Source organism: Rhinichthys klamathensis, unplaced genomic scaffold, assembly GCF_029890125.1.
Source record: "Rhinichthys klamathensis goyatoka isolate OS25496 unplaced genomic scaffold, OSU_Roscu_1.1 h1tg000123l_1, whole genome shotgun sequence".
NCBI lineage: Eukaryota > Metazoa > Chordata > Actinopteri > Cypriniformes > Leuciscidae > Rhinichthys > Rhinichthys klamathensis.
The window spans coordinates 300819-322939 of NW_026606660.1; the positions used below are offsets into that span (position 1 = coordinate 300819).

At 40.3% G+C, this 22121-nt stretch overlaps 3 protein-coding genes across 6 annotated transcripts in view; 1 reads left to right on the plus strand and 2 right to left on the minus strand.

Annotated features, from left to right (window-relative positions):
- psen1 (presenilin 1) overlaps positions 1 to 3432 on the minus strand; it is a 39891-nt gene extending 36459 nt beyond the window's left edge. For 2 of the 3 annotated variants that reach the window (XM_056255843.1, XM_056255841.1), the window contains exons 1-2: positions 3313 to 3432; positions 2513 to 2597 (exon numbers count right to left, since the gene is read on the minus strand). In XM_056255843.1, the coding sequence (XP_056111818.1) occupies positions 2513 to 2548 (36 nt within the window). In that variant the 5' untranslated portion in view covers positions 2549 to 2597; positions 3313 to 3432. Of the gene's footprint in view, positions 1 to 2512; positions 2598 to 2676; positions 2800 to 3312 lie in introns of those variants that run through there. The other variant, XM_056255842.1, reaches the window with a different exon arrangement.
- Positions 3433 to 3963: 531 nt separating this feature from the next.
- Positions 3964 to 5458, plus strand: adi1 (acireductone dioxygenase 1). 2 transcript variants are annotated; one of them, XM_056255845.1, is made up of 5 exons: positions 3964 to 4121; positions 4809 to 4928; positions 5027 to 5206; positions 5282 to 5379; positions 5413 to 5458. In XM_056255845.1, exons 1-5 carry the CDS (start codon positions 3996 to 3998, stop codon positions 5432 to 5434), a joined length of 546 nt encoding a protein of 181 aa, XP_056111820.1. In that variant the 5' UTR covers positions 3964 to 3995; the 3' UTR covers positions 5435 to 5458. The 2 variants fall into 2 exon arrangements, with proteins under 2 accessions (XP_056111820.1, XP_056111821.1); XM_056255846.1 differs by having other exon boundaries at positions 5282 to 5451.
- A 1735-nt stretch (positions 5459 to 7193) lies between these two features.
- The window catches only part of trappc12 (trafficking protein particle complex subunit 12), a 55055-nt gene continuing 40127 nt past the window's right edge, over positions 7194 to 22121 (minus strand). The window contains exons 8-12 of the mRNA XM_056255840.1: positions 17578 to 17651; positions 13697 to 13795; positions 12900 to 13003; positions 12061 to 12148; positions 7194 to 7451 (exon numbers count right to left, since the gene is read on the minus strand). Of these exons, the coding sequence (XP_056111815.1) occupies positions 7209 to 7451; positions 12061 to 12148; positions 12900 to 13003; positions 13697 to 13795; positions 17578 to 17651 (608 nt within the window). The 3' untranslated portion in view covers positions 7194 to 7208. The remainder of the gene's footprint in view (positions 7452 to 12060; positions 12149 to 12899; positions 13004 to 13696; positions 13796 to 17577; positions 17652 to 22121) is intronic.

The following is a 22121-nucleotide window of genomic DNA, read 5'->3' on the forward strand; positions in this document are numbered from 1 at the left end:
ACTGCTGCTCTCCTTCTAGACACTTCATTGATTAAAGCTCAGGGTGACGGGTTGCCAGATATCACAAAAAGAGTAAAACAAGCCCCTTAAAAACGCAGTGTAGCCAATAGGCAGACATGGCAAAAATGTACCGGGGAACACATTTAAACATAACTAGTATTACTATCCTACAAAATTAAAAGGAAATAACTAATTTATCATGAATAGAATAGTTCAATATAAAATATTCAGATATTATTAACTGATTGATGAAGTAAAGCATAACATGAGATTGAAAAATTATTCAGAAACATTTTATTTAAAGTTTAATTGCACCTATGAGTTGTATTTAATATCAATCAGTTGGGGGCAGTTCATCTAAAAGTAGTTTACCAAAGAAATAATTTACCAAATAAGAGAAACAGAAAGCAATGTGAAGTACTTTTCATTTCTAAAGTATTTGGGTTTATTTATTATACAAAGCCCTTTTTGTCGATTTTTCTAAAATAACTACATAACTGTATCGTGAAATATATCGTTACCGTGAAATAGAATTTTGGTCATACCGCCCACCCGATGCTTCAAAACATTCTAACTAACCCACTGATGTCACATGGACTACTTTGATGATGTCTTTATCTCCTTTCTGGACAAGGACAGTATACCGGACATACATTTCCAATGGAGGGACAGAAAGCTCTCGGACTAAATGTAAAATATCCTAAACTGTGTTCTGAAGATGAACGGAGGTCTTACGGGCTTGGAACGACATGAGGGCGAGTCATTAATGACATACTTTTCATTTTTAGGTGAACTAACCCTTTAAGCATTTAGAAAATCGATTTTTGAAATTTGTGAATCGATTTGAATCGGCGGAAGATAGAATCGCGATTCATTTGTGAATACATTTCCCCCCCCCACCCCTACTCTGTTTATAACTGGTTTTCATCCTACCTGACTGGGAGAACTGAGCATTGGGAGATGCTAAATCCTTGACACACAGCGTTACCCGTGGTGTCCCTCAAGGCTCGGTGCTCGGCCCCACCCTGTTCTTCCTCTATATGCTCCCCTTCATTTCACTGTTAAGCTGATGACTATCTCAACTATCTCAGGACAAATGCAACCCCTCTGCAGTGCTGCCCTGACATCCACCACTCTGACCCGCTGCCTGGAGGGAATAAAGGCGTGGATTAGGCCTGCACGATTAATCGCAATGAAACCGCACGCGATTTGGCAAAGGCTGCTATTATTTTATGCGCAGCTTGTCAGTGCAGCACGGATGATAAATGCTGCTCCGCCTGAACACCAGAGGTCGCTCTGGCCAAGACACGCCAGATATGCCCCGCAGAAGAAGTACGATAACGCACGTCATTCCAGGAAATCAAATCTAACTTACCGTAATTCCTCAAATAAAGACCGGTATTCAAATAAACGCCGGGCCTCTGATAGTGGCCGGGGGCGTGGTCAACGCGGACAAATAAAGGCCGGTCTCAAATTAAGGCCGGGGAAAAAATAGTGTGAATAGGTACACTTTAAATGAATGTACACTCAAAGACGGACGCGCTCAGCGCTTGTCATATATCACAACTATTAAGTGTTTTTAACCACATGTTTATTTTAGGTTTCAGACATTTAAATAGATATGATTTATAGCAAAACAATAAATTTATAGTTTGTAAAATACACAATGGTGTCTATGGAAGCAGCAATAACAATCCATTCAAATATATTTGGCGACGTGTTTTATTCATATCAGATACACAGTGTAAGTAACTATAAAGTTTACTCTATTCTTCTCCCAGTTCACCGGCCACTTACTTTCATGTATTTCGGGAGAAACTGAAGAATTCACGCGCTGTAACTTAACAAATAACGTTACAACAGGAATCTCCGAACTGCGGTGCCCATCTCACGTTACAGATCAAGATCATTTATAAAGGGTTTTAAACGACAAAACAAACTCACTTACACGGATTTGAGAGTCAGAATAGAAGATAGTTGATGACATGGTAAGCAAGTTTGTTAATATTTAGAAATAAGAGCGCTACATCTGTCATATAGCGCTATTTTGGCTGTGGTGAACACGTGCCAAGCATGACGCGTCACCATGGAAACTTGGCTGGCTGGCGGGCGGGCTGGCGGGCGGGCGGGCTGGCGGGCGGGCGGGCGGGGATCGCGAATTAGAAATGAAGGCCTGCCTCTAATAAAAGCCTGCTTCAAATAAAAGCCGGCTACCATCTGCAGTTCAGGTAAATAAAGGCCCCGGCCTTTATTTGAGGAATTACGGTAAGCTGGACAATAACTTTATTCTAGAGCTGCTGTAAAGCCAAAACTATCTCTGTTACTGTAATTTCCTATTATCACTGTTAAGCTGCTTTCAAACAATCTATATTGTTAAAAGCGCTATATAAATGAATGTTTCCAAACTTTTGACCGGTAACTTACTCTACATACATACAAACTTCATGTTAGATGCTATAAATCGATTTGACAGCACTAGTTTAAAACAATATGCCTCACAAATCAGCCTTACCACATTATTGACCGCATTTTCCGCATGATCGGCCATCGATGCTGTGAAGTGACCCAGGGATCATAGAAACAGCAGGACCTGTGGACTGAGAAAACACAATAACCTCAATAACAGCATAATAAAGTTTATGACTGAGGCGAATATACACATCTCACACTGATTACCTCTTTGAGTTTAAGCCTATAACTTTCAGAAAGAAGAACTTATAGTTCCTAATATCAAGATATAATCTCTTTTCAAGAAAGTACTGTGGTTGCACCAGGGTACAGTGATGACATCAGATGACAATATTATTATACTTTAATATAAATACTACGACTAATGTTACCATCTTCTCAGAAAGCGTGGTATTTACATAACTCTCCAATGGTAACGTTACTTAGAGAACACCATAGTAATACTTTAGTGTATCTTGAACCCATGGTTTTACAATGCTATTTGATTTAACGTTAACCACACACAGCAGAAGAGCTTCCTCAAATCTAGTTATGCGGAAACCGCTTCCTTTCCCACTTCAAATGGAGGGAAGCCGATTGTTTTTGATTTATTTCGGGTTATAGAACTTCTGAACTAAATAAACGAGTAACGCTTTATTTCATTACAATGTAGCTTCAGGCTAGTTAGCGGATCTCATAGCCATTTGATTGTCTCCTGTAACAATAGATAAATTACACGAATAAGGTGTAAGTAAAAACTTCACAACTAAAAGGAGACAGCCATATAGTCGTACACCAGTTTATGCAAAATGAAGACACGAAACTGTTCAATTAACTTCATTTCTAGATGAATGCCTGACCAACCTGGAGTCTGAATTCACAATGATAAAAGCCCAACACTGTGAAGCGCGACACGGTCAGACAGAGGCGCAGCAAAAGGTCAAAACAGTTCGTTTTTCAAAATAAAGTAAATTCGCATTCAAAATAAATTCGCGTTCAACGAAATAAAATTAATAGTTTCCGACACGCTATATTAAACGTCCTAGTAGGGTCATGCAAGTGTGACTTTTCCCCCCTCATAATTTCGAGATATAAACTCGCAATTGTGATAAAATGTCAGAATTGAGAGAAAAATGTCAGAATTGCGAGATCTATAAATTCGCACTTTTAAGAAAAAATTTCCGAGTTACACATTTTTTTTAAATCCGAATTCTGACTTTTCTTAGAATTGCGAGTTTATATCACACAATTATGGGAAACAAAGACAGAATTGTGATTTTATATCACACAATTCTGAAAAAAGTAAACATTTGGAGAATTTTAACTATTATTATTATTTTTTATTTAATTGGTTTTGTTTTAAATAATTTTCATAATTTTAAATAAAAATATAAAGGAACATATACACAAATATTATATATTTTACATATTTATTATTATTATTATTAATTTTTTTTTTTTTTTTTTTAAATAAGTCACTTTTATTTTGAAAACCAGAAATTCCTTTCAGTGCTTTCTGGGCTCCCGCATGTGGAGTAAACTGGAGCATGAGTGGGATGGAGGCATGGTACATGGATGAGTCCAGTGAGGACCAGAGACTCCCTCACAGACTGAGCCCGAACCAGCCCGTGACCCGCGAGCAGCTCCAGCACATCGGCGTGTATCACTGGAAGGTTCGGTCAGGATTCACTCAGATCAATGTTGCACACACACATCACGTGACACCAGCAGGAACTCTGCGCTGTGTGACGAATGCAAAACAGAACCATTTAGTCGATTTTATTTTATTTTATTTTAACCATTTTATTTTACTTGTCATTTATTCATTGTCCATGAATGTTGCAGTACAAGAACATTTCTGAAATAAAACGTCAGCAATAACTGACATGATCCACTTTTACAAAAACATGACTTTATGCAGTAACATTATACATTACGACGCTTTTTGGAATATTTTATTGTTTTGATGAATATTATATTGAACATAATTTAGTTTTACTGCTCCTTTTTACAATAAGTATCTTGGTACTAGCATACAAATACCCTGGTGTTCTTTTTCAGTTACCATATTATATATTACAATTTTACAAAATATTACAAAATTACAATAAAATATATATAAAAACGTATTTCGTTTATATATTAAATTTTATTTCAGCTAGTTTCCAAGGCAACATTTCTAATTTTTGTTTAGTTTGAGAAGTTGAAGTTCTGAAATAACTAATAATTATTATTATTATTTTTTTAAATACTAAAGTGAAAAGAGAAAAAATAAATGCTAAATCAAAATATTAACAATAACTATAATAGTATGTCAAGCATACTAAAATAACAGTTTTAATTCTTCTTCTTTTTTTCAGTTAAATGCAGATATTTATGAGAATGACCCAGAACTGCAGAAGATCCGTGAGGAAAGAGGTTTTTCCTATATGGATATCATAACTATTCACCCGGATAAACTTCCTGATTATGGTAACAAAGTAGGTTATGCATAAATCTTCATTGATTTGGTATAAAATGTGAATAATTTTCAGCATGTAACGAAATCCGCCTGTAAATCTGATTCCTGCCTTTCCAGCTGAAAATGTTCTACGAAGAACACCTTCATCTTGACGACGAGATCCGCTATATTCTGGACGGGTCGTCTTACTTTGACGTGAGGGACAAAGACGACCGCTGGATCCGATTGGCCGTGTGTAAAGGTGACCTCATCACACTACCGGCGGGAATCTACCACAGATTCACCGTTGATGAAACCGTACGTGTCTCCATGATCCACTGAAGTATTTAATTTAGCAGACGCTGTTATCAGACACAACGTTTTCCTCCTCAGGACTACACTAAAGCCATGCGTCTGTTCGTCGGGGAGCCGGTCTGGAAGGCTTATAACCGCCCGGCGGATGACTTTGACATCCGTAAGACCTACGTCAGCTCCCTGAGATCCTCCTGAGACGCTTCTGAGACCTCCCTGAGACGCCACATCTGATTGGTTTAGAGTTAACGAAGGACCGAATAACAGGATTGCTGACAGGATCTTCATCAGAATGAAACTCTGTAGGGCCTTTAACAAACACTCTTGACGGTCGTAGATCTTATGTGTCATTGCTGATGATAAACACATAATACAGTAAATTTAGTATTTTGATAGTTATGACGATAAATCGCAGAGTTTAAAACTCACGTTTTGTAGCATCAATTCATTACTTTCTATTAAAAGATGTGGCCAGGAAGAACTAGCCTATTAACTGTTGTGTTTTCATGTTTCCATCCAAAGTTCAACTTATGCGAACTTTTAACTTTCAATGCGCAAAATTGGAATACAACAAAATCCTGATAAACTAGCGCAAAATATCATTAAGAAAAATGGTTGCAAAAAAAAAGTTGGCGTTTCCATCCAGTGTTTTTTATGCGACAACATCCCAAAATCCGCATAAAAATAGGTGGATGGAAACATGATTTGCGTCATAAAATATATTTGAACAAATTATTATTTAGTAATACTGCACAGAACAAAGTCATTATACTGATGACAACATTATAAAAAGTAAATAAACAGAATAATTATTGATGTTGGTTATATGAGAATGTGTGGTCATATAAGTATGATTATATTTATATGCTTGCCGTTTGTTTTGTTATTCATATCTTAACACTAAATGAGTATGTATCAATATAGAAATATTATGCTAAAAATTATTTTAAAAGAGATGTAAAATATTGTAAATTGTTCTATTTTTAATTGACAACTATATTTAATCATGTCTGGCATGTTGACAAAATATTATTGGGGTAAATAGAGGTTACTTGAACATTTACTGATCTATAAGCATTTCACAGATGTCATTATACATGAATTGTATAAACTACTGACAGTGCATCACAGTTCGACAACATTCATCAAACTGATTGAATAGGGTACAAATGTAACTAGTAAATATCACCATACTTCATCAGCTGATTGATTACATTAAGAGTAGCAAAAAATCCTTTGTTTTGCATGTTTTCTGAAATGCAGAGTTTTAAATATGCAAATGAGACATTATCTAATTAAATGTCCACTCATTTGCATACATATCCAGAACAGAAATCTGATCATCGGATAAAGCCCGATTTAAAAATTTGGTTGACAGTTTTTGAATAAGTCATTTTGTGGATTTTGAATATCTCTTTTTATCACTCCATAAATCAGAAAACACTGTTAATAGTCAAAAAAAAAAAAGTATAAATCAGGTGAATGATATATGAACAAACCTCTCAGAATATATAGATAGGAATGTAAAGTTTGGTGTATGTACAGTAAAGTGGAGATTTCTGGTTCAGTGAATGAGAAAAATAAATTCAATAAATAATATTTCCACTCGCAAATAGCCTAAAATCTGAAACCTGGCCGATGCATGATTTGTTTTTATGTATTGTTGTCAGTAGAGTCTCATCCTGTGTGCTCAACCGTAGGATCACAGTGTTATTTATAAAGCACATCTCAACAAGTTTTCATACATTTATTCACAAGATTTAATTTTCTCATTTTCAGAAATACACAGTACAGTTGTAAGTAGCTTACACTCTTTGAAAACAATCATTTAATGTGCTCAAAAGCATTTCTCTTGATTCCTGAAACGGGGAAAAGTGTGTAACCCTTTTTTTCTGTCCTGTGCGGAGCAAATATCGACATATCAAGTTAACTTTGGTCCTGTCTGTACACCGTAAGACTCGTAAAAGCTTTAAACGCGGAACAATATTCTGGTTTGGTCCTGCGGGTCTCACACCAGCTTGAGGCACTGGGTGTTGAAGCTGTCCCCTTCTCTACAGGCCGTGGCCTCCAGCAGAGCCTGCTTCTTCTGCGTGCTGCGGGACGACTCCAGCTCGTACATGGTGGTGAGGTTGAACAGCACGCTCTCGTGCAGGTACAGCGCAGGGTCCTTGTGCACCAGGCTCTCCAGCTGGCCCAGGGACTCCTTCAGCCGGCCCAGGTACAGGAGACACACCGCTGCGTTGTTGTTCGCCTGAGGAGAAAAAGTTCACGTTGTTAGAACTGGCACATGCTGTTTTTCTAGTGGTAAAGTCCCCATGAGTTAAAAAATGACAGTACTTGGTTTTTTAAAATGGAATATTACTGTATGATTTATCTACGGAAGAGGATTAGGGCCAAGCAATAATAAAAAAAATTAAACCATCTTGAGATTAAAGTAATTATAATGCGAAATTAAACTCGTTAAATTTCAAGAAAAAAAAGTCGAAATACAATCTTGAGAATAAACTCGTTAAATTTTGAGAATAAAGTTGTTGTGTTTCGAGGAAAAAACTCGTTAAATTTCGAGAATAAAGTCGTTGTGTTTCGAGAAAAAACTCGTTAAATTTTGAGAATAAAGTCGTTATGTTTCGAGAAAAAAACTCGTTAAATTTCGAGAAAAAAGTTGAAATAATCGTGAGAATAAACTCATTCAATTTCGAGAATAAAGTCGTTGTGTTTCGAGAAAAAAACTCGTTAAATTTCGAGAATAAAGTCATTATGTTTCGAGAAAAAAACTCGTTAAATTTCAAGAAAAAAAAGTCGAAATACAATCTTGAGAATAAACTCGTTAAATTTAGAGAAAAAAGTTGAAATAATCGTAAGAAAAAACTCATTCAATTTCGAGAATAAAGTCGTTGTGTTTGGAGAAAAAAACTCATTCAATTTCGAGAATAAAGTCGTTTCGAGAAAAACTTGTTAAATTTCGAGAATAAAGTCGTTGTGTTTCGAGAAAAAAACTCGTTACATTTCGAGAAAAAAGTCGAAATAATCGTGAGAATAAACTCATTCAATTTCGAGAATAAAGTCGTTGTTTCGAGAAAAAACTCGTTAAATTTCGAGAATAAAGTTGTTTCGAGAAAAAATTCGAAATAATCGTGAGAATAAACTCATTCAATTTCGAGAATAAAGTCGTTGTGTTTCGAGAAAAAAACTCGTTACATTTCGAGAAAAAAGTCGGAATAATCGTGAGAATAAACTCATTCAATTTCGAGAATAAAGTCGTTGTGTTTCGAGAAAAAAACTCGTTACATTTCGAGAAAAAAGTCGGAATAATCGTGAGAATAAACTCATTCAATTTCGAGAATAAAGTCGTTGTGTTTCGTGAAAAAAACTTGTTAAATTTCGAGAATAAAGTCGTGTTAAGAAAAAAAAAGAAAAAAACTCGTTAAATTTCGAGAAAAAAGTCGAAATAATCGTGAGAATAAACTCATTAAATTTCGAGAATAAAGTCGTTGTGTTTCGAGAAAAAAACTCGTTTAATTTCACATTATAATGACTTTAATCTCGAGATGGTTTTATTTTTTTATTATTGCTTGGCCCTAATCCTCTTCCGTATTCATCTGTGCACATCATTTTTTAATTTATGGGTCTCGTAATCTCGAATCAGAATATCTTCTCCTCCCTCTTGCAGCGTCTCATCTCTTCTCTGATGACGAGGGCGGGGCAACCTGTCACTCACATGAGATCAGCCAATAGCAAACCACAACCATCCAATCAATTCCCCACGAACAAAATCAAACCCCGCCCACATTTGTTCTCGTTCCAGAAGCGTTTCACTCGGATCATCTTTTTCAAGTCATTCGGGTCTCAGTCTATTAGCCCTGACTGAGACCTGGATCAGACCAGAGGACACTGTCACACCTGCTGCCCTCTCCACTAAATTCACTTTCTCACACACCCCCCGTCTGACCGGAAGGGGTGGTGGTACTGGTCTGCTCATCTCAAATGACTGGAAATTTGATCCTTTACCACCTCTATTTGACAACAGCTCATTTGAATCACACTCAATTACCATCACTAGTCCTATAAAAATCCATTTTGTAGTTGTATATCGTCCCCCAGGTCAACTTGGCAGTTTTTTGGAGGAGCTTGATGTGCTACTCTCATCCTTCCCAGAAGATGGTACTCCTCTTGTAATTCTTGGAGACTTCAACATCCACCTAGAAAAACCTCAGGCTGCTGACTTCCACACCCTGCTTGCATCATTCGACCTCAAACGAGTATCTACTGTGGCTACTCACAAATCAGGTAACCAATTGGACCTCATCTACACACGCTACTGCTCTACGGACAATACACTGGTCACTCCACTGCACACCTCAGATCACTTCCTCCTCACTCTCAACCTCAACCTGCCTCAGAACACAACACACACTCCTCCACAGGTCACCTTTCGACGAAACCTACGCTCACTTTCACCCTCTCACCTATCCTCTTTGGTCTCATCCACACTTCCTCCACCTGATCAGCTCTCAACACTTGATACTAACTGTGCAACTGATACTCTTTTCTCCACTTTAACATCCTGCTTGGACAACTTCTGTCCCCTTTCCTCCAGGCCAGCCCGCGCCACACCCTCTGCCCCCTGGTTAACTGATATTCTTCGCGAACATCGTACTAAACTCAGGGGTGCAGAGAGAAAGTGGCGCAAATCGAAAGATTCGACAGACCTGGGTCTTTATCAATCCCTTCTCTCTTCCTTCTCTGCTAATATCTCTACTGCTAAAATGGCTTACTATCACAACAAAATCTTCAATTCTTCTGACTCTCGCATGCTTTTCAAAACCTTCTCCTCTCTTCTTAACCCTCCTCCTCCTCCTCCTTCATCAACCCTAACAGCCGACGATTTTGCCACATTCTTCATAGAAAAAACAACCACCATCAGCGGCCAATTTACCAATCCACAAACTGACACACACATTTTACCAACAAACGCACACATTCTACCCTCCTTCTCTCTACTTTCAGAGGCGGAAGTCTCTAAACTCCTCCTTTCCAATCGCCCTACTACCTGTCCGCTTGATCCTATCCCCACTAATCTACTTCAAGCCATTTCTTCCTCAGTTGTACCCACACTCACGCACATCATAAACACCTCTCTTCACACTGGTACCTTTCCCACAGCTGTTAAACAGGCTCGAGTAACCCCACTGCTTAAGAAACCCAATCTAAATCCAGCACATCTAACAAGTTACAGACCGGTATCTCTTCTTCCATTTGTCGCGAAAACACTTGAACGAGTTGTTTTCAACCAGATCTCCTCCTTTCTTACACAGAACAACCTCTTGGACGACAATCAGTCTGGTTTCAAAAGCGGACACTCAACTGAGACTGCCCTGCTCTCAGTAATTGAAGCTCTGAGACTGGCAAGAGCAGCTTCCAAATCCTCAGTCCTCATCCTGCTGGATCTGTCTGCTGCTTTTGACACAGTTAACCACCAGATCCTCCTGTCAATCCTAAAGATGAAGGGCATCTCGGGAACTGCACTCCAATGGTTCGAGTCTTACCTCTCAGGTAGGTCCTTTAGGGTGTCGTGGAGAGGTGTGGCATCTAAGACCCAACATCTAGCTACTGGGGTGCCTCAGGGCTCAGTGCTTGGACCACTCCTCTTCTCCATCTACATGACATCACTAGGATCTGTGATTCAGAAACATGGCTTTTCCTATCATTGCTACGCTGATGACACGCAACTCTACCTCTCATTCCAGCCTGACGATCCGACGGTAGCTGCTCGTATCTCAGCCTGCCTGACAGACATCTCTGGCTGGATGAAGGACCACCACCTTCAACTAAACCTTACGAAGACAGAGCTACTTGTGGTCCCGGCCAACCCAACACTTCATCACAACTTCTCCATTCAGCTAGGCTCGTCATCCATAACTCCATCAAGGTCAGCTAAGAACCTTGGGGTTGTAATTGATGATCAGTTGAAATTCACAGACCACATTGCTAGAACTGCCCGGTCCTGCAGATTTGCCTTGCACAACATTAGGAGGATCAGGCCCTTCCTTACAGAGCATGCCACACAACTCCTCGTCCAAGCACTTGTTTTATCCAGACTGGACTATTGTAATGCTCTCCTGGCTGGTCTTCCAGCTTGCTCTGTCAAACCTCTACAATTGATCCAGAATGCTGCAGCCAGAGTAGTCTTCAATGAGCCGAAGAGAGCACACGCCACTCCTCTCCTCACACAATTGCACTGGTTGCCAGTTGCCGCTCGCATTAAATTCAAGGCACTGACGTTTGCCTACAGAACAACCACTGGCACTGCTCCCTCTTACCTAAACTCATTACTTCAGACTTATGTGCCATCCAGAAACCTGCGCTCTGCTAGCGAATGTCGTCTTGTGGTACCATCTCAAAGAGGCACAAAATCTCTTTCTCGGACCTTTACCATGGCTGTTCCCTGTTGGTGGAATGATCTGCCTAACTCAACCAGAGCTTCTGAGTCAGTAGCCACTTTCAAGAAACTGCTGAAGACATATCTTTTTCGACAGCACTTGATTCAGTAGAATTAACACTTTCTCTTCTCTTCTATTCTATATAAAAAAAAAAAAAAAAAAAAAAAAAAACCTGCACTAAGATTAAACTGAGAGGGGTTATAGCACTTACGTATTGTTGTCCTACTGTTAGTCTAACTGCTTCTATTGTTCTCATTTGTAAGTCGCTTTGGATAAAAGCGTCTGCTAAATGAATAAATGTAAATGTAAATGTAAATATATATGACACAATAGGGAAGAATCGGCGAGCGCAACACCCGTTTCATGCCGATTTAAAGCATCACTTGTCATCAGTGTTCTGGAAAGAGAACGAGCACTTACCACTGGGTTCTTGGGGTCAAGCTTCAAAACACTGGAGAAACACTCGTGTGCGTCTGCGTAGTTATTCTGGCTCAGATAAACAAAAGCCCTGTGGACAACATCACATTCAGCTTAAACAGAAGCACAGGCTGTACACTAGCGGACACAAGTTTGGAGTGATTAAACATGTTTTTGAAAAAAGTCTCTTTGCTCACCAAGGCTGCTCTACAGTAAAAACAATAATATTGTGAAATATTATTACCATTTAAAATATTCTCAGCATCATTACTCCAGTCTTCAATGTCACATGATTAATATTTTATATATATATATATATATATATATATATATATATATATATATATATATAGAGAGAGAGAGAGAGAGAGTAAATTATACTGTTATTCAGCAAGGACACATTCAATTGATGAAAAGTTAATTTTATAATGTCACATTTTTTTTTTTCAAATAAATGCTGTTCTTTTGAACTTTCTATTGATCAAAGTATCAAAAAAATATTAAGCAGCACAACTGTTTTCAACATTGATGATAATAATAAATGTCTCTTGAGCAGCAAATCATCATATTAGAGTGATTTCTGAAGGATCATGTGACACTGAAGACTGGAGTAATGATGCTGAATATTCAGCTTTGATCACAGGAATAAATTACATTTTTACAGTATATTCACATAGAAAACAGTTATTTTAGATTGTAATACTATTTCACAGTATTACAGTTTTTACTGTATTTTTGATTCAATTAGTGCATCCTTGGTGATCAGAAGAGACTTCTTTAAAAAATCATAATTCTTCCAAATTTTAAAACCGATTTCAATCTGAGCAGAAGTCAGTTTTTACCTGTTCATCAGAACTGAGGTGTCTTCGTTAGGTGCTTTTCCCTTTGATTGACAGGCGTTTTCCACATCCTGAAAATACTTCTCAGCAGTTCCTATGTCTCCAATCTAAAAATATGAACAAACAGAACATAAATGACCTTCTCTGTGTGAAGATAAAACACGAAGAGCAAAACAGACTCTTCAAAAACAAGGAATAGACACCGTGCCCTCATCCACTCGACTTCTGCAATAATCACAGACAACGGCTCGACAGCTAATATAAGGTATCATTCATATATATAACTAAACATAGGTTTCCTATAAGCTGCAATACACATGGTGCTTTGAAACATTAAATTACTCATAGCTTCATTTCCTTGTTTCTGTTTCGGATTCATTCACTTTCCCTTTCCATGTATGCATGAACGTGTGTGTGTGTTTGTTTTGATTAGTTATGTGTTCGTGATTTAGTGATTAGTGTTCGTGATTGTTGACTCAGAAATCATTCTAATATGCCGATTTTCAGGATTCTTTGATAAATAGAAAGTAAAAAAAAAAAACAGCTTTTAATGAAATAGCATCTTTCGTAACATTATAAATGTCTTTACTCTCACCTTTCATCAATTTAATGCATGAAAGTATTTTAAAAAAATCTCACTGAACCAAAACTTGATTTACTGAACCCAAAACAAGACGCATGCTAAATCTTTCCTGCTAGTCTAAAGCGCTGAGCTGTGTGAGGCGGTGTCATGTGACTCGGCGTGTCCTCCTGACGTCAGGTGTGTGTTGCAGTGTGTGTTCAGGTGTCCCTGCTCTCACCTGGAGGAAGATACGCCCGATTCCACTCAGCAACTGCACGCTTTGCTCCGGCTCGTACTCGATGATGGAGTGATACGTCTCCACTGCCAGAACATAGTCCTTAACGTGACAGGAAGGAGAAATCATTTAGCTTTTATTATAGATACACTATTTAAAGGGATACTCCACCCAAAAATGAAAATTCTGTCATCATTTACTCAACTAATATATATGATATATATCCATGAATCTTCATGCAGCTGTTTTCCATTCAACAACAATTCATAATGACCACGACTGTCAAGCTCCACAAGAACACACAATCACAAGGAAAGTTTCATAGAAGACGCGTATACGACTCTATATTCCACATTTTCTGAAGTCAGTTGATAGTATAAATACAGTTGAAGTATTTGTTTCTTCGCGTAGAGAAAATATAAGACAAACAAGAGCTTCATCAAGAGGCGACTGTGAAGCACATTTTAGAGTAACTGAGTTTGGTCGATCTGCTTATTCTGTAAGAGCTGTTAACAACTGGAATAATTTACCAATTAATATTAGACAGTGTCATACTTTTGCACAGATCAAGCTACATTTGAAAATGTGGTTAAAGGGGAGTCAGGTCTGTAATCATTGAATACTCTTATGTTTTGTCAAGGTTGTACAATCTTGGGGGATAGATTGTGTAATATTGTGTGATGTTTTGTAGGATGTATTTTGAGGTATATTTGGTATTAATTAAGATTGCTTTTTTATTGTTAAGTGATGGACAATTTGTTGTATATTCTCCATCTTACTGTCCATTGTCCCAGTCAAATATATATATACACACTCACCTAAAGGATTATTAGGAACACCATACTAATACTGTGTTTGACCCCCTTTCGCCTTCAGAACTGCCTTAATTCTACGTGGCATTGATTCAACAAGGTGCTGAAAGCATTCTTTAGAAATGTTGGCCCATATTGATAGGATAGCATCTTGCAGTTGATGGAGATTTGTGGGATGCACATCCAGGGCACGAAGCTCCCGTTCCACCACATCCCAAAGATGCTCTATTGGGTTGAGATCTGGTGACTGTGGGGGCCATTTTAGTACAGTGAACTCATTGTCATGTTCAAGAAACCAATTTGAAATGATTCGAGCTTTGTGACATGGTGCATTATCCTGCTGGAAGTAGCCATCAGAGGATGGGTACATGGTGGCCATAAAGGGATGGACATGGTCAGAAACAATGCTCAGGTAGGCCGTGGCATTTAAACGATGCCCAATTGGCACTAAGGGGCCTAAAGTGTGCCAAGAAAACATCCCCCACACCATTACACCACCACCACCAGCCTGCACAGTGGTAACAAGGCATGATGGATCCATGTTCTCATTCTGTTTACGGCAAATTCTGACTCTACCATCTGAATGTCTCAACAGAAATCGAGACTCATCAGACCAGGCAACATTTTTCCAGTCTTCAACTGTCCAATTTTGGTGAGCTCTTGCAAATTGTAGCCTCTTTTTCCTATTTGTAGTGGAGATGAGTGGTACCCGGTGGGGTCTTCTGCTGTTGTAGCCCATCCGCCTCAAGGTTGTGCATGTTGTGGCTTCACAAATGCTTTGCTGCATACCTCGGTTGTAACGAGTGGTTATTTCAGTCAAAGTTGCTCTTCTATCAGCTTGAATCAGTCGGCCCATTCTCCTCTGACCTCTAGCATCAACAAGGCATTTTCGCCCACAGGACTGCCGCATACTGGATGTTTTTCCCTTTTCACACCATTCTTTGTAAACCCTAGAAATGGTTGTGCGTGAAAATCCCAGTAACTGAGCAGATTGTGAAATACTCAGACCGGCCCGTCTGGCACCAACAACCATGCCATGCTCAAAATTGCTTAAATCACCTTTCTTTCCCATTCTGAGGCTATGTTTACACGGAAACGATCTGAAGAGAAAACACAAAAGTGGCGTTACGTTATCACTTTTTTTTCTGCATTTAGACGAGCGTTATGGGTGGGAAATCTGCGTGCACATGGTGACGCAAAAGTGTGTGAAATTCGATGTAGTATGAACTCCAGGCGGCTAGGTGGCAATGTGAAGCACTGGCACACAACAACACCAAGTCCGCGCGTCTGCGTACAACCTTAACTGTCTAGCAGACTTTTGCGTTTTTACCCTTTAGACGGGAACGCGACGGTGGAGCGTTTTGAAGATTTCCACTCTGGAGGGTGGTTTCACTTTTTTGCGTTTTTAAGCCCCAAAAACGCTGTCGTCGTGTAAACGAAAGGCACATCTGATAAAATATTTTTACATTTTCACTCACGAGCGTTCTCGTGTAAACAGGGCCTGACATTCAGTTTGGAGTTCAGGAGATTGTCTTGACCAGGACCACACCCCTAAATGCAGTGAAGCAGCTGCCATGTGATTGGTTGATTAGATAATTGCATTAATGAGAAATTGAACAGGTGTTCCTAATAATCCTTTAGGTGAGTGTATATATATATATATATATATAAAAAACATTCATGTCAGTTTGAATATGCAGAATGGAGAATGAGATTCGAGAGGAAGAGTGTGTGAGCTAGTTCATTTACGCCAGGGGTGCCCAACCCTGCTCCTGGCGATCGACTGTCCTGCACAGTTTATCTCCAACCCTAATTAAACACACCTGCTTTTAATTTTCAAGTGAGCCTGAAGACCTTAATTGGTTGCTTCAGGTGTGTTTGATTAGGGTTGGAGATGAACTGTGCAGGACAGTCGATCGGCAGGAGCAGGGTTGGGCACACCTGATTTACGCCATTGACTTCCATAGTATGGAAAATAAGACTATGGAAGTCTTCAAAACATCATCTTCTGTGTTCAGCAGAAACAATAGTAAATCATGACAGAATCATAAAGCATCAGCTGACTTCAGAAGTCTTCAAATATATAGCGCACACGGTGTATTGAATCACTGTTAAGATACGTTTTTATGCAGGTTTATCTTTGAGCTTGAGTTTGAGCCTGTGTGAAGGTTCTTCACAAATTGTCCTTTTGATTTACATAGAAAAAATACAGCATATGGATCTTGAAGAACAGCAGTGAGCAAATGGCTGTTTTTTAAGGAAGTACCGTGTCTATTAATAGGTAAACCTTCAGTAACGTCTTCAGCTAGTCAACTTGAGATCCTTTTCATCTAAACTGGTTATATCTCTTAAGCCTAGTGAAGGTTTTATGAGCAGTAGGAGAACCATATTCTTCCGCACAGCCACTCGAGGGCCGAAAGTCACACAGTGTACTGTTCATGTTAACTAATGTTAACAAAAGAAACCTTATTGTAAAGTAAAGTAAACAAGTACACCTTAAAATAAAGTGTAACCCAGCATTTTCATTTTGTGGATGAACTATTCCTATAATGTTTCACTCAAACTACTCAAACAGAAACATCTTAAACAGTTTTCACCTCACAAAACCCTTGTGTTGGCATTGCTAAAACTCTCAGGAAATCCATGTATGACATTTATACAATATATATATATATTCATTACAACAACAATTCATATTTGTGATTGTGAGTTTCTTTGTTGTGTGTCTGGTAACCAATTTATATGCGTGTCACTACAGTCTTTAGCCACAAGATGGCACTCATTTAACATGATAACTTGCAAAATATATATATTTCAGCTAATGACAATGGAAATCTAAGCGTATAGCATATAGGTATAGTATGTGTGCATAGACACGTATTTACCCATAGAAAAATGATCAGAAAACCTATTTTATCCCATTTCAATACAATCCAGTCGTCACCAGCTTGAAGGAAACCCTATGATTTATAACCCTAGATAGAGTGTATTTGTATGCATACAGATGTGATTCAGGTCAGATATAAATGTGTGACTGAGTATACGTGTCTGTATGTTTGTTCGCCCATGTACCTTCATCATTAGCAGACAGTTGGCCATGGAGTACATCACCCTGCTCAGACGTGACCTCCACAGCTGGATCGAGGCTGAAACACACACACACACACACACACAAACAGAGAGAGAGAGAGAGAGAGAGAGAGAGAGAGAGAGAGAGAGAGAGAGAGAGACTGAGCAAATGGACTGGAATTGGAAATTGCAGTCTTTCCATCCTTTTCCCGGCTACAAACCATCAATTATTTGTCTGCTGGTGGGAATTATAGTGCAGGAGGAAAAGACAGAGTGACAATCACATTTATTTCCCCCCTCTGGCTCACAGTAGACCCCCATCAGCGAGCCGATCTGATCTCAGATCTGTGTGTGTGTGCATGAACAGACTTCAGCGTATGTCTCAGTACTGATGGGTGTGAGACCGCAACTGAACTGAAGAAAGAGAGCGACACACCATCATGCCTGCCGCACAAACACACAATGATAATTATGATAATATTCCTAAAGTGCATACAAAGTAATAATAGGATTGTCAATCAATTAGAACTATATGAAAGAATAGTCAGAAAATTCAAAAAATTTTAATGGAAAATTTCATTCATCTGGCTTTTATTGCTCATATGGACCATGCTGATATTTATATGGATTAGATTCTGATAGTTTGCAATGTAAATCAATGAGATCTTTATAACAGTATAGAAGATAATTACATAAAATGCATATAAATGTTAATCGTCCCTCTATATCTGCCAATAATGTGTTAGTATGATATTTAAATGCTTAGTTTTATGATCAAAGCTCTGCAGTTTTAAAACATATAATGCAATGCAACATAATGATGATTGAGAGATGAACAAATAAACCTTCCTCAAAAGCCTGATGATCATATTTGAGACTCACATTTGAACATGATTTTTCTAAAAAAAATTATGTATGGATAATCAAGTAAACCTAAGATGCTTCAGTTCAGTAAGTGTTCATCTTGAAATATTACTAACAATATAAACGTTATTATGTTCAATCAGTAAAGATTTCACAGCAAAAAGACACGTGAAACATGAGCTGAAGGTGGATGTTTTTACAATTATACTATTATAGCCTGTTACTGCTTATAGCTGAATTGAACTAATTTCATAATTGATGAAATGTACAGAGTTATTGAACTGAACAGTGAACTAAATTGAGCTGAATAATGACATGATTGTCTTTTTAGAGCTGCTTTACAGCAGTTTGTTTGAATTCTGTTTGCATAATTGATAATCATTTTTCTGTTTATTGCTAGTATTATGTTAATGTCACTTATCATTTTACTTTATTTCAAGCTATCCACTTTCTGCTGTAATGTTGAAATTTCTCACTTGTGAGACAAATAAAGGCTGATCTAATCTAATCTACTAAATGGAGGACAGCAAATGATATTGATTATATTGAAGATGATCCTGCTTTGAACCTGAGCCACCCACAGCTCAGACAAAATTTGCACTTTCAACGCACATTATAGGATGTTTGTCATCGAACTGAACCCATCCTCCTCAGATTAACCTCTCATCCTGACCAAAAAATCCTCACACTGCCAGAGGCAAACTAGGGCAATGAACAGCCACACAAATCTCAGGGTGAGAGTAAAGGGGTGCCAGCAGTCTGTCAGCACTTGGCAGCTCCCTCAGAGACATGTGCCCATGATGGAGGGAGTCCGTCCCGCTGAAACCACATCAGGCACACAGGCGGTGGGCCGGTGGGGGGCTTCTGAAATCACAGACTCTCCTCATAGCTATGCTGAAGCATGTATTTATCTCTGTCTTCACCAAAACAACACGTGAGCAAGTCAATCGAGCATGCAAGACTTATAGAACACGTCAGCTATCTATTCTGATGGATCGCTACCATCTACGGCTCTTTCTCAGGTTATTTGAGAGTGATTTCTCTCTGGCTGGAGGAATCTTTAGACTCAAATTATAAAGGTTAAAAATTTGTCCTATATATTTCAAATGTTTTCTATATATATATATATATATATATATATATATATATATATATATACATACATACAGGGTATATATATATTGTAAACAGAATGTATTTGCATTTTTTCATACTGAAAATAAATGTCAAAATATATATTACTAAATGTATTTCAAGGGGCAGAAAAATAATCTAGTTCAGAGTCGACCTCTTTGGCTGTGGCAGACACCGCCGCCCCAGGGTAAGTGAGCAGCCCAGACACACAAAATGGTGGTATCCATTACTGGAAGCACTGAGGAAAGGGGAAAGACCTGGTCTTTCCACCGGGCTAGAGAGGGCCAGGACTACAGGGCCAGGACCACTGGGCCGGGGAAGCGCTGAAACCACCAGACTTGAGACCACTGGGCTGGGGAGCGCTGAGACCAACAGACTTGAGACCACTGGGCTGGGGAGCGCTGAGACCAACAGACTTGAGACCACTGGGCTGGGGAGCGCTGAGACCAACAAACTTGAGACCACTGGGCTGGGGAGCGCTGAGACCAACAGACTTGAGACCACTGGGCTGGGGAGCGCTGAGACCAACAGACTTGAGACCACTGGGCTGGGGAGCGCTGAGACCAACAGACTTGAGACCACTGGGTAGGGAGCGCTGAGACCAACTGACTTGAGACAAAGTCCTTTTAGGCAAGTCATGCCACTCGGCCGCCATCTTGGCAACGCCTCCAGGCAGCTATTTCGGACTAACAAGACCAGGCTCCTATCTAAATGAATGGGCAGAGAGTCAGAACTGCAATTTCACTGGTCACCGGGACATAAAAACTGCATGTATAGAAACAGCAGTACATTATGATAAAAATCGCTGAAAAGGTTTGATGACTTTGCCCCAATTTAAAAGGCCTTTTTTCCCCACAGGTTATACTTTTACTACGCATGCGCAAGGGTTCTCTCCCTCTGTCGTGCGCGCGTTACACAGTTTGAAGCACAGTATGTGCGAGCTCTTGCTCGCTTGCTCTAGATTCCGGGAGATTTGAACTAATTTGCGGGCATCAGGGAGCCGCTATCAATCTGCGGGAGACTTCTGATGTCTGATATTTACACAACTCACACATACACTGCATATCAAATCTGCCGCCTTTTCAAACAGTAACGTATTTTGCGCTGTCGCAAACCTCAACTGTGCGCATGCGTCAGTGGAACCAGACGATAGGCTTAAATGTTTCCCGGCTTGACTGTTAAAAGCAGACGATTGACTTTCCAGCGGGAGGGGCGGGACATGTGCATACAACCGCCATCTTTGGCATTACGGGTTTTCCCTATATAGTTGTACTAAGGATTGATGAAGTGGCATGTCTCTATATAAATAGTCTCTGCTTGAGACCACTGGGCTGGGGAGCGCTGAGTCCAACGGACTTGAGACCACTTGCTGTGGAGCGCTGAGACCAACAGACTTGAGACCACTGGCTGGGGAGCGCTGAGACCAACAGACTTGAGACCACTGGCTGGGGAGCGCTGAGACCAACAGACTTGAGACCACCGGGCTGGGGAGCGCTGAGACCAACGGACTTGAGATCACTGGCTGGGGAGCGCTGAGACCAACAGACTTGAGACCACCGGGCTGGGGAGCGCTGAGACCAACGGACTTGAGATCACTGGCTGGGGAGCGCTGAGACCAACTGACTTGAGATCACTGGCTGGGGAGCGCTGAGACCAACTGACTTGAGACCACTGGGCTGGGGAGCGCTGAGACCAACGGACTTGAGATCACTGGCTGGGGAGCGCTGAGACCAACGGACTTGAGATCACTGGCTGGGGAGCGCTGAGACCAACTGACTTGAGACCACTGGGCTGGGGAGCGCTGAGACCAACGGACTTGAGATCACTGGCTGGGGAGCGCTGAGACCAACGGACTTGAGATCACTGGCTGGGGAGCGCTGAGACCAACTGACTTGAGACCACTGGGCTGGGGAGCGCTGAGACCAACGGACTTGAGATCACTGGCTGGGGAGCGCTGAGACCAACGGACTTGAGATCACTGGCTGGGGAGCGCTGAGACCAACTGACTTGAGACCACTGGGCTGGGGAGCGCTGAGACCAACGGACTTGAAATCACTGGCTGGGGAGCGCTGAGACCAACTGACTTGAGACCACTGGCTGGGGAGCGCTGAGACCAACTGACTTGAGACCACCGGGCTGGGGAGCGCTGAGACCAACTGACTTGAGACCACTGGGCTGGGGAGCGCTGAGACCAACGGACTTGAGATCACTGGCTGGGGAGCGCTGAGACCAACTGACTTGAGACCACTGGCTGGGGAGCGCTGAGACCAACTGACTTGAGACCACTGGCTGGGGAGCGCTGAGACCAACAGACTTGAGACCACTGGCTGGGGAGCGCTGAGACCAACTGACTTGAGACCACCGGGCTGGGGAGCGCTGAGACCAACTGACTTAAGACCACTGGGCTGGGGAGCGCTGAGACCAACGGACTTGAGATCACTGGCTGGGGAGCGCTGAGACCAACTGACTTGAGACCACTGGCTGGGGAGGGCTGAGACCAACTGACTTGAGACCACTGGGCTGGGGAGCGCTGAGACCAACGGACTTAA

What these genes read in the sequence shown, in the direction of transcription:
- adi1 (XM_056255845.1), top strand. Translation starts at nt 3,996, where the DNA reads ATGAGTGGGATGGAGGCATGGTACATGGATGAGTCCAGTGAGGACCAG. An exon ending in TTCCTGATTATGGTAACAAA is followed by an intron (nt 4,929 to 5,026) that starts GTAGGTTATGCA and finishes CTGCCTTTCCAG; the next exon opens with CTGAAAATGTTCTACGAAGA. An exon ending in GATTCACCGTTGATGAAACC is followed by an intron (nt 5,207 to 5,281) that starts GTACGTGTCTCC and finishes TTTCCTCCTCAG; the next exon opens with GACTACACTAAAGCCATGCG.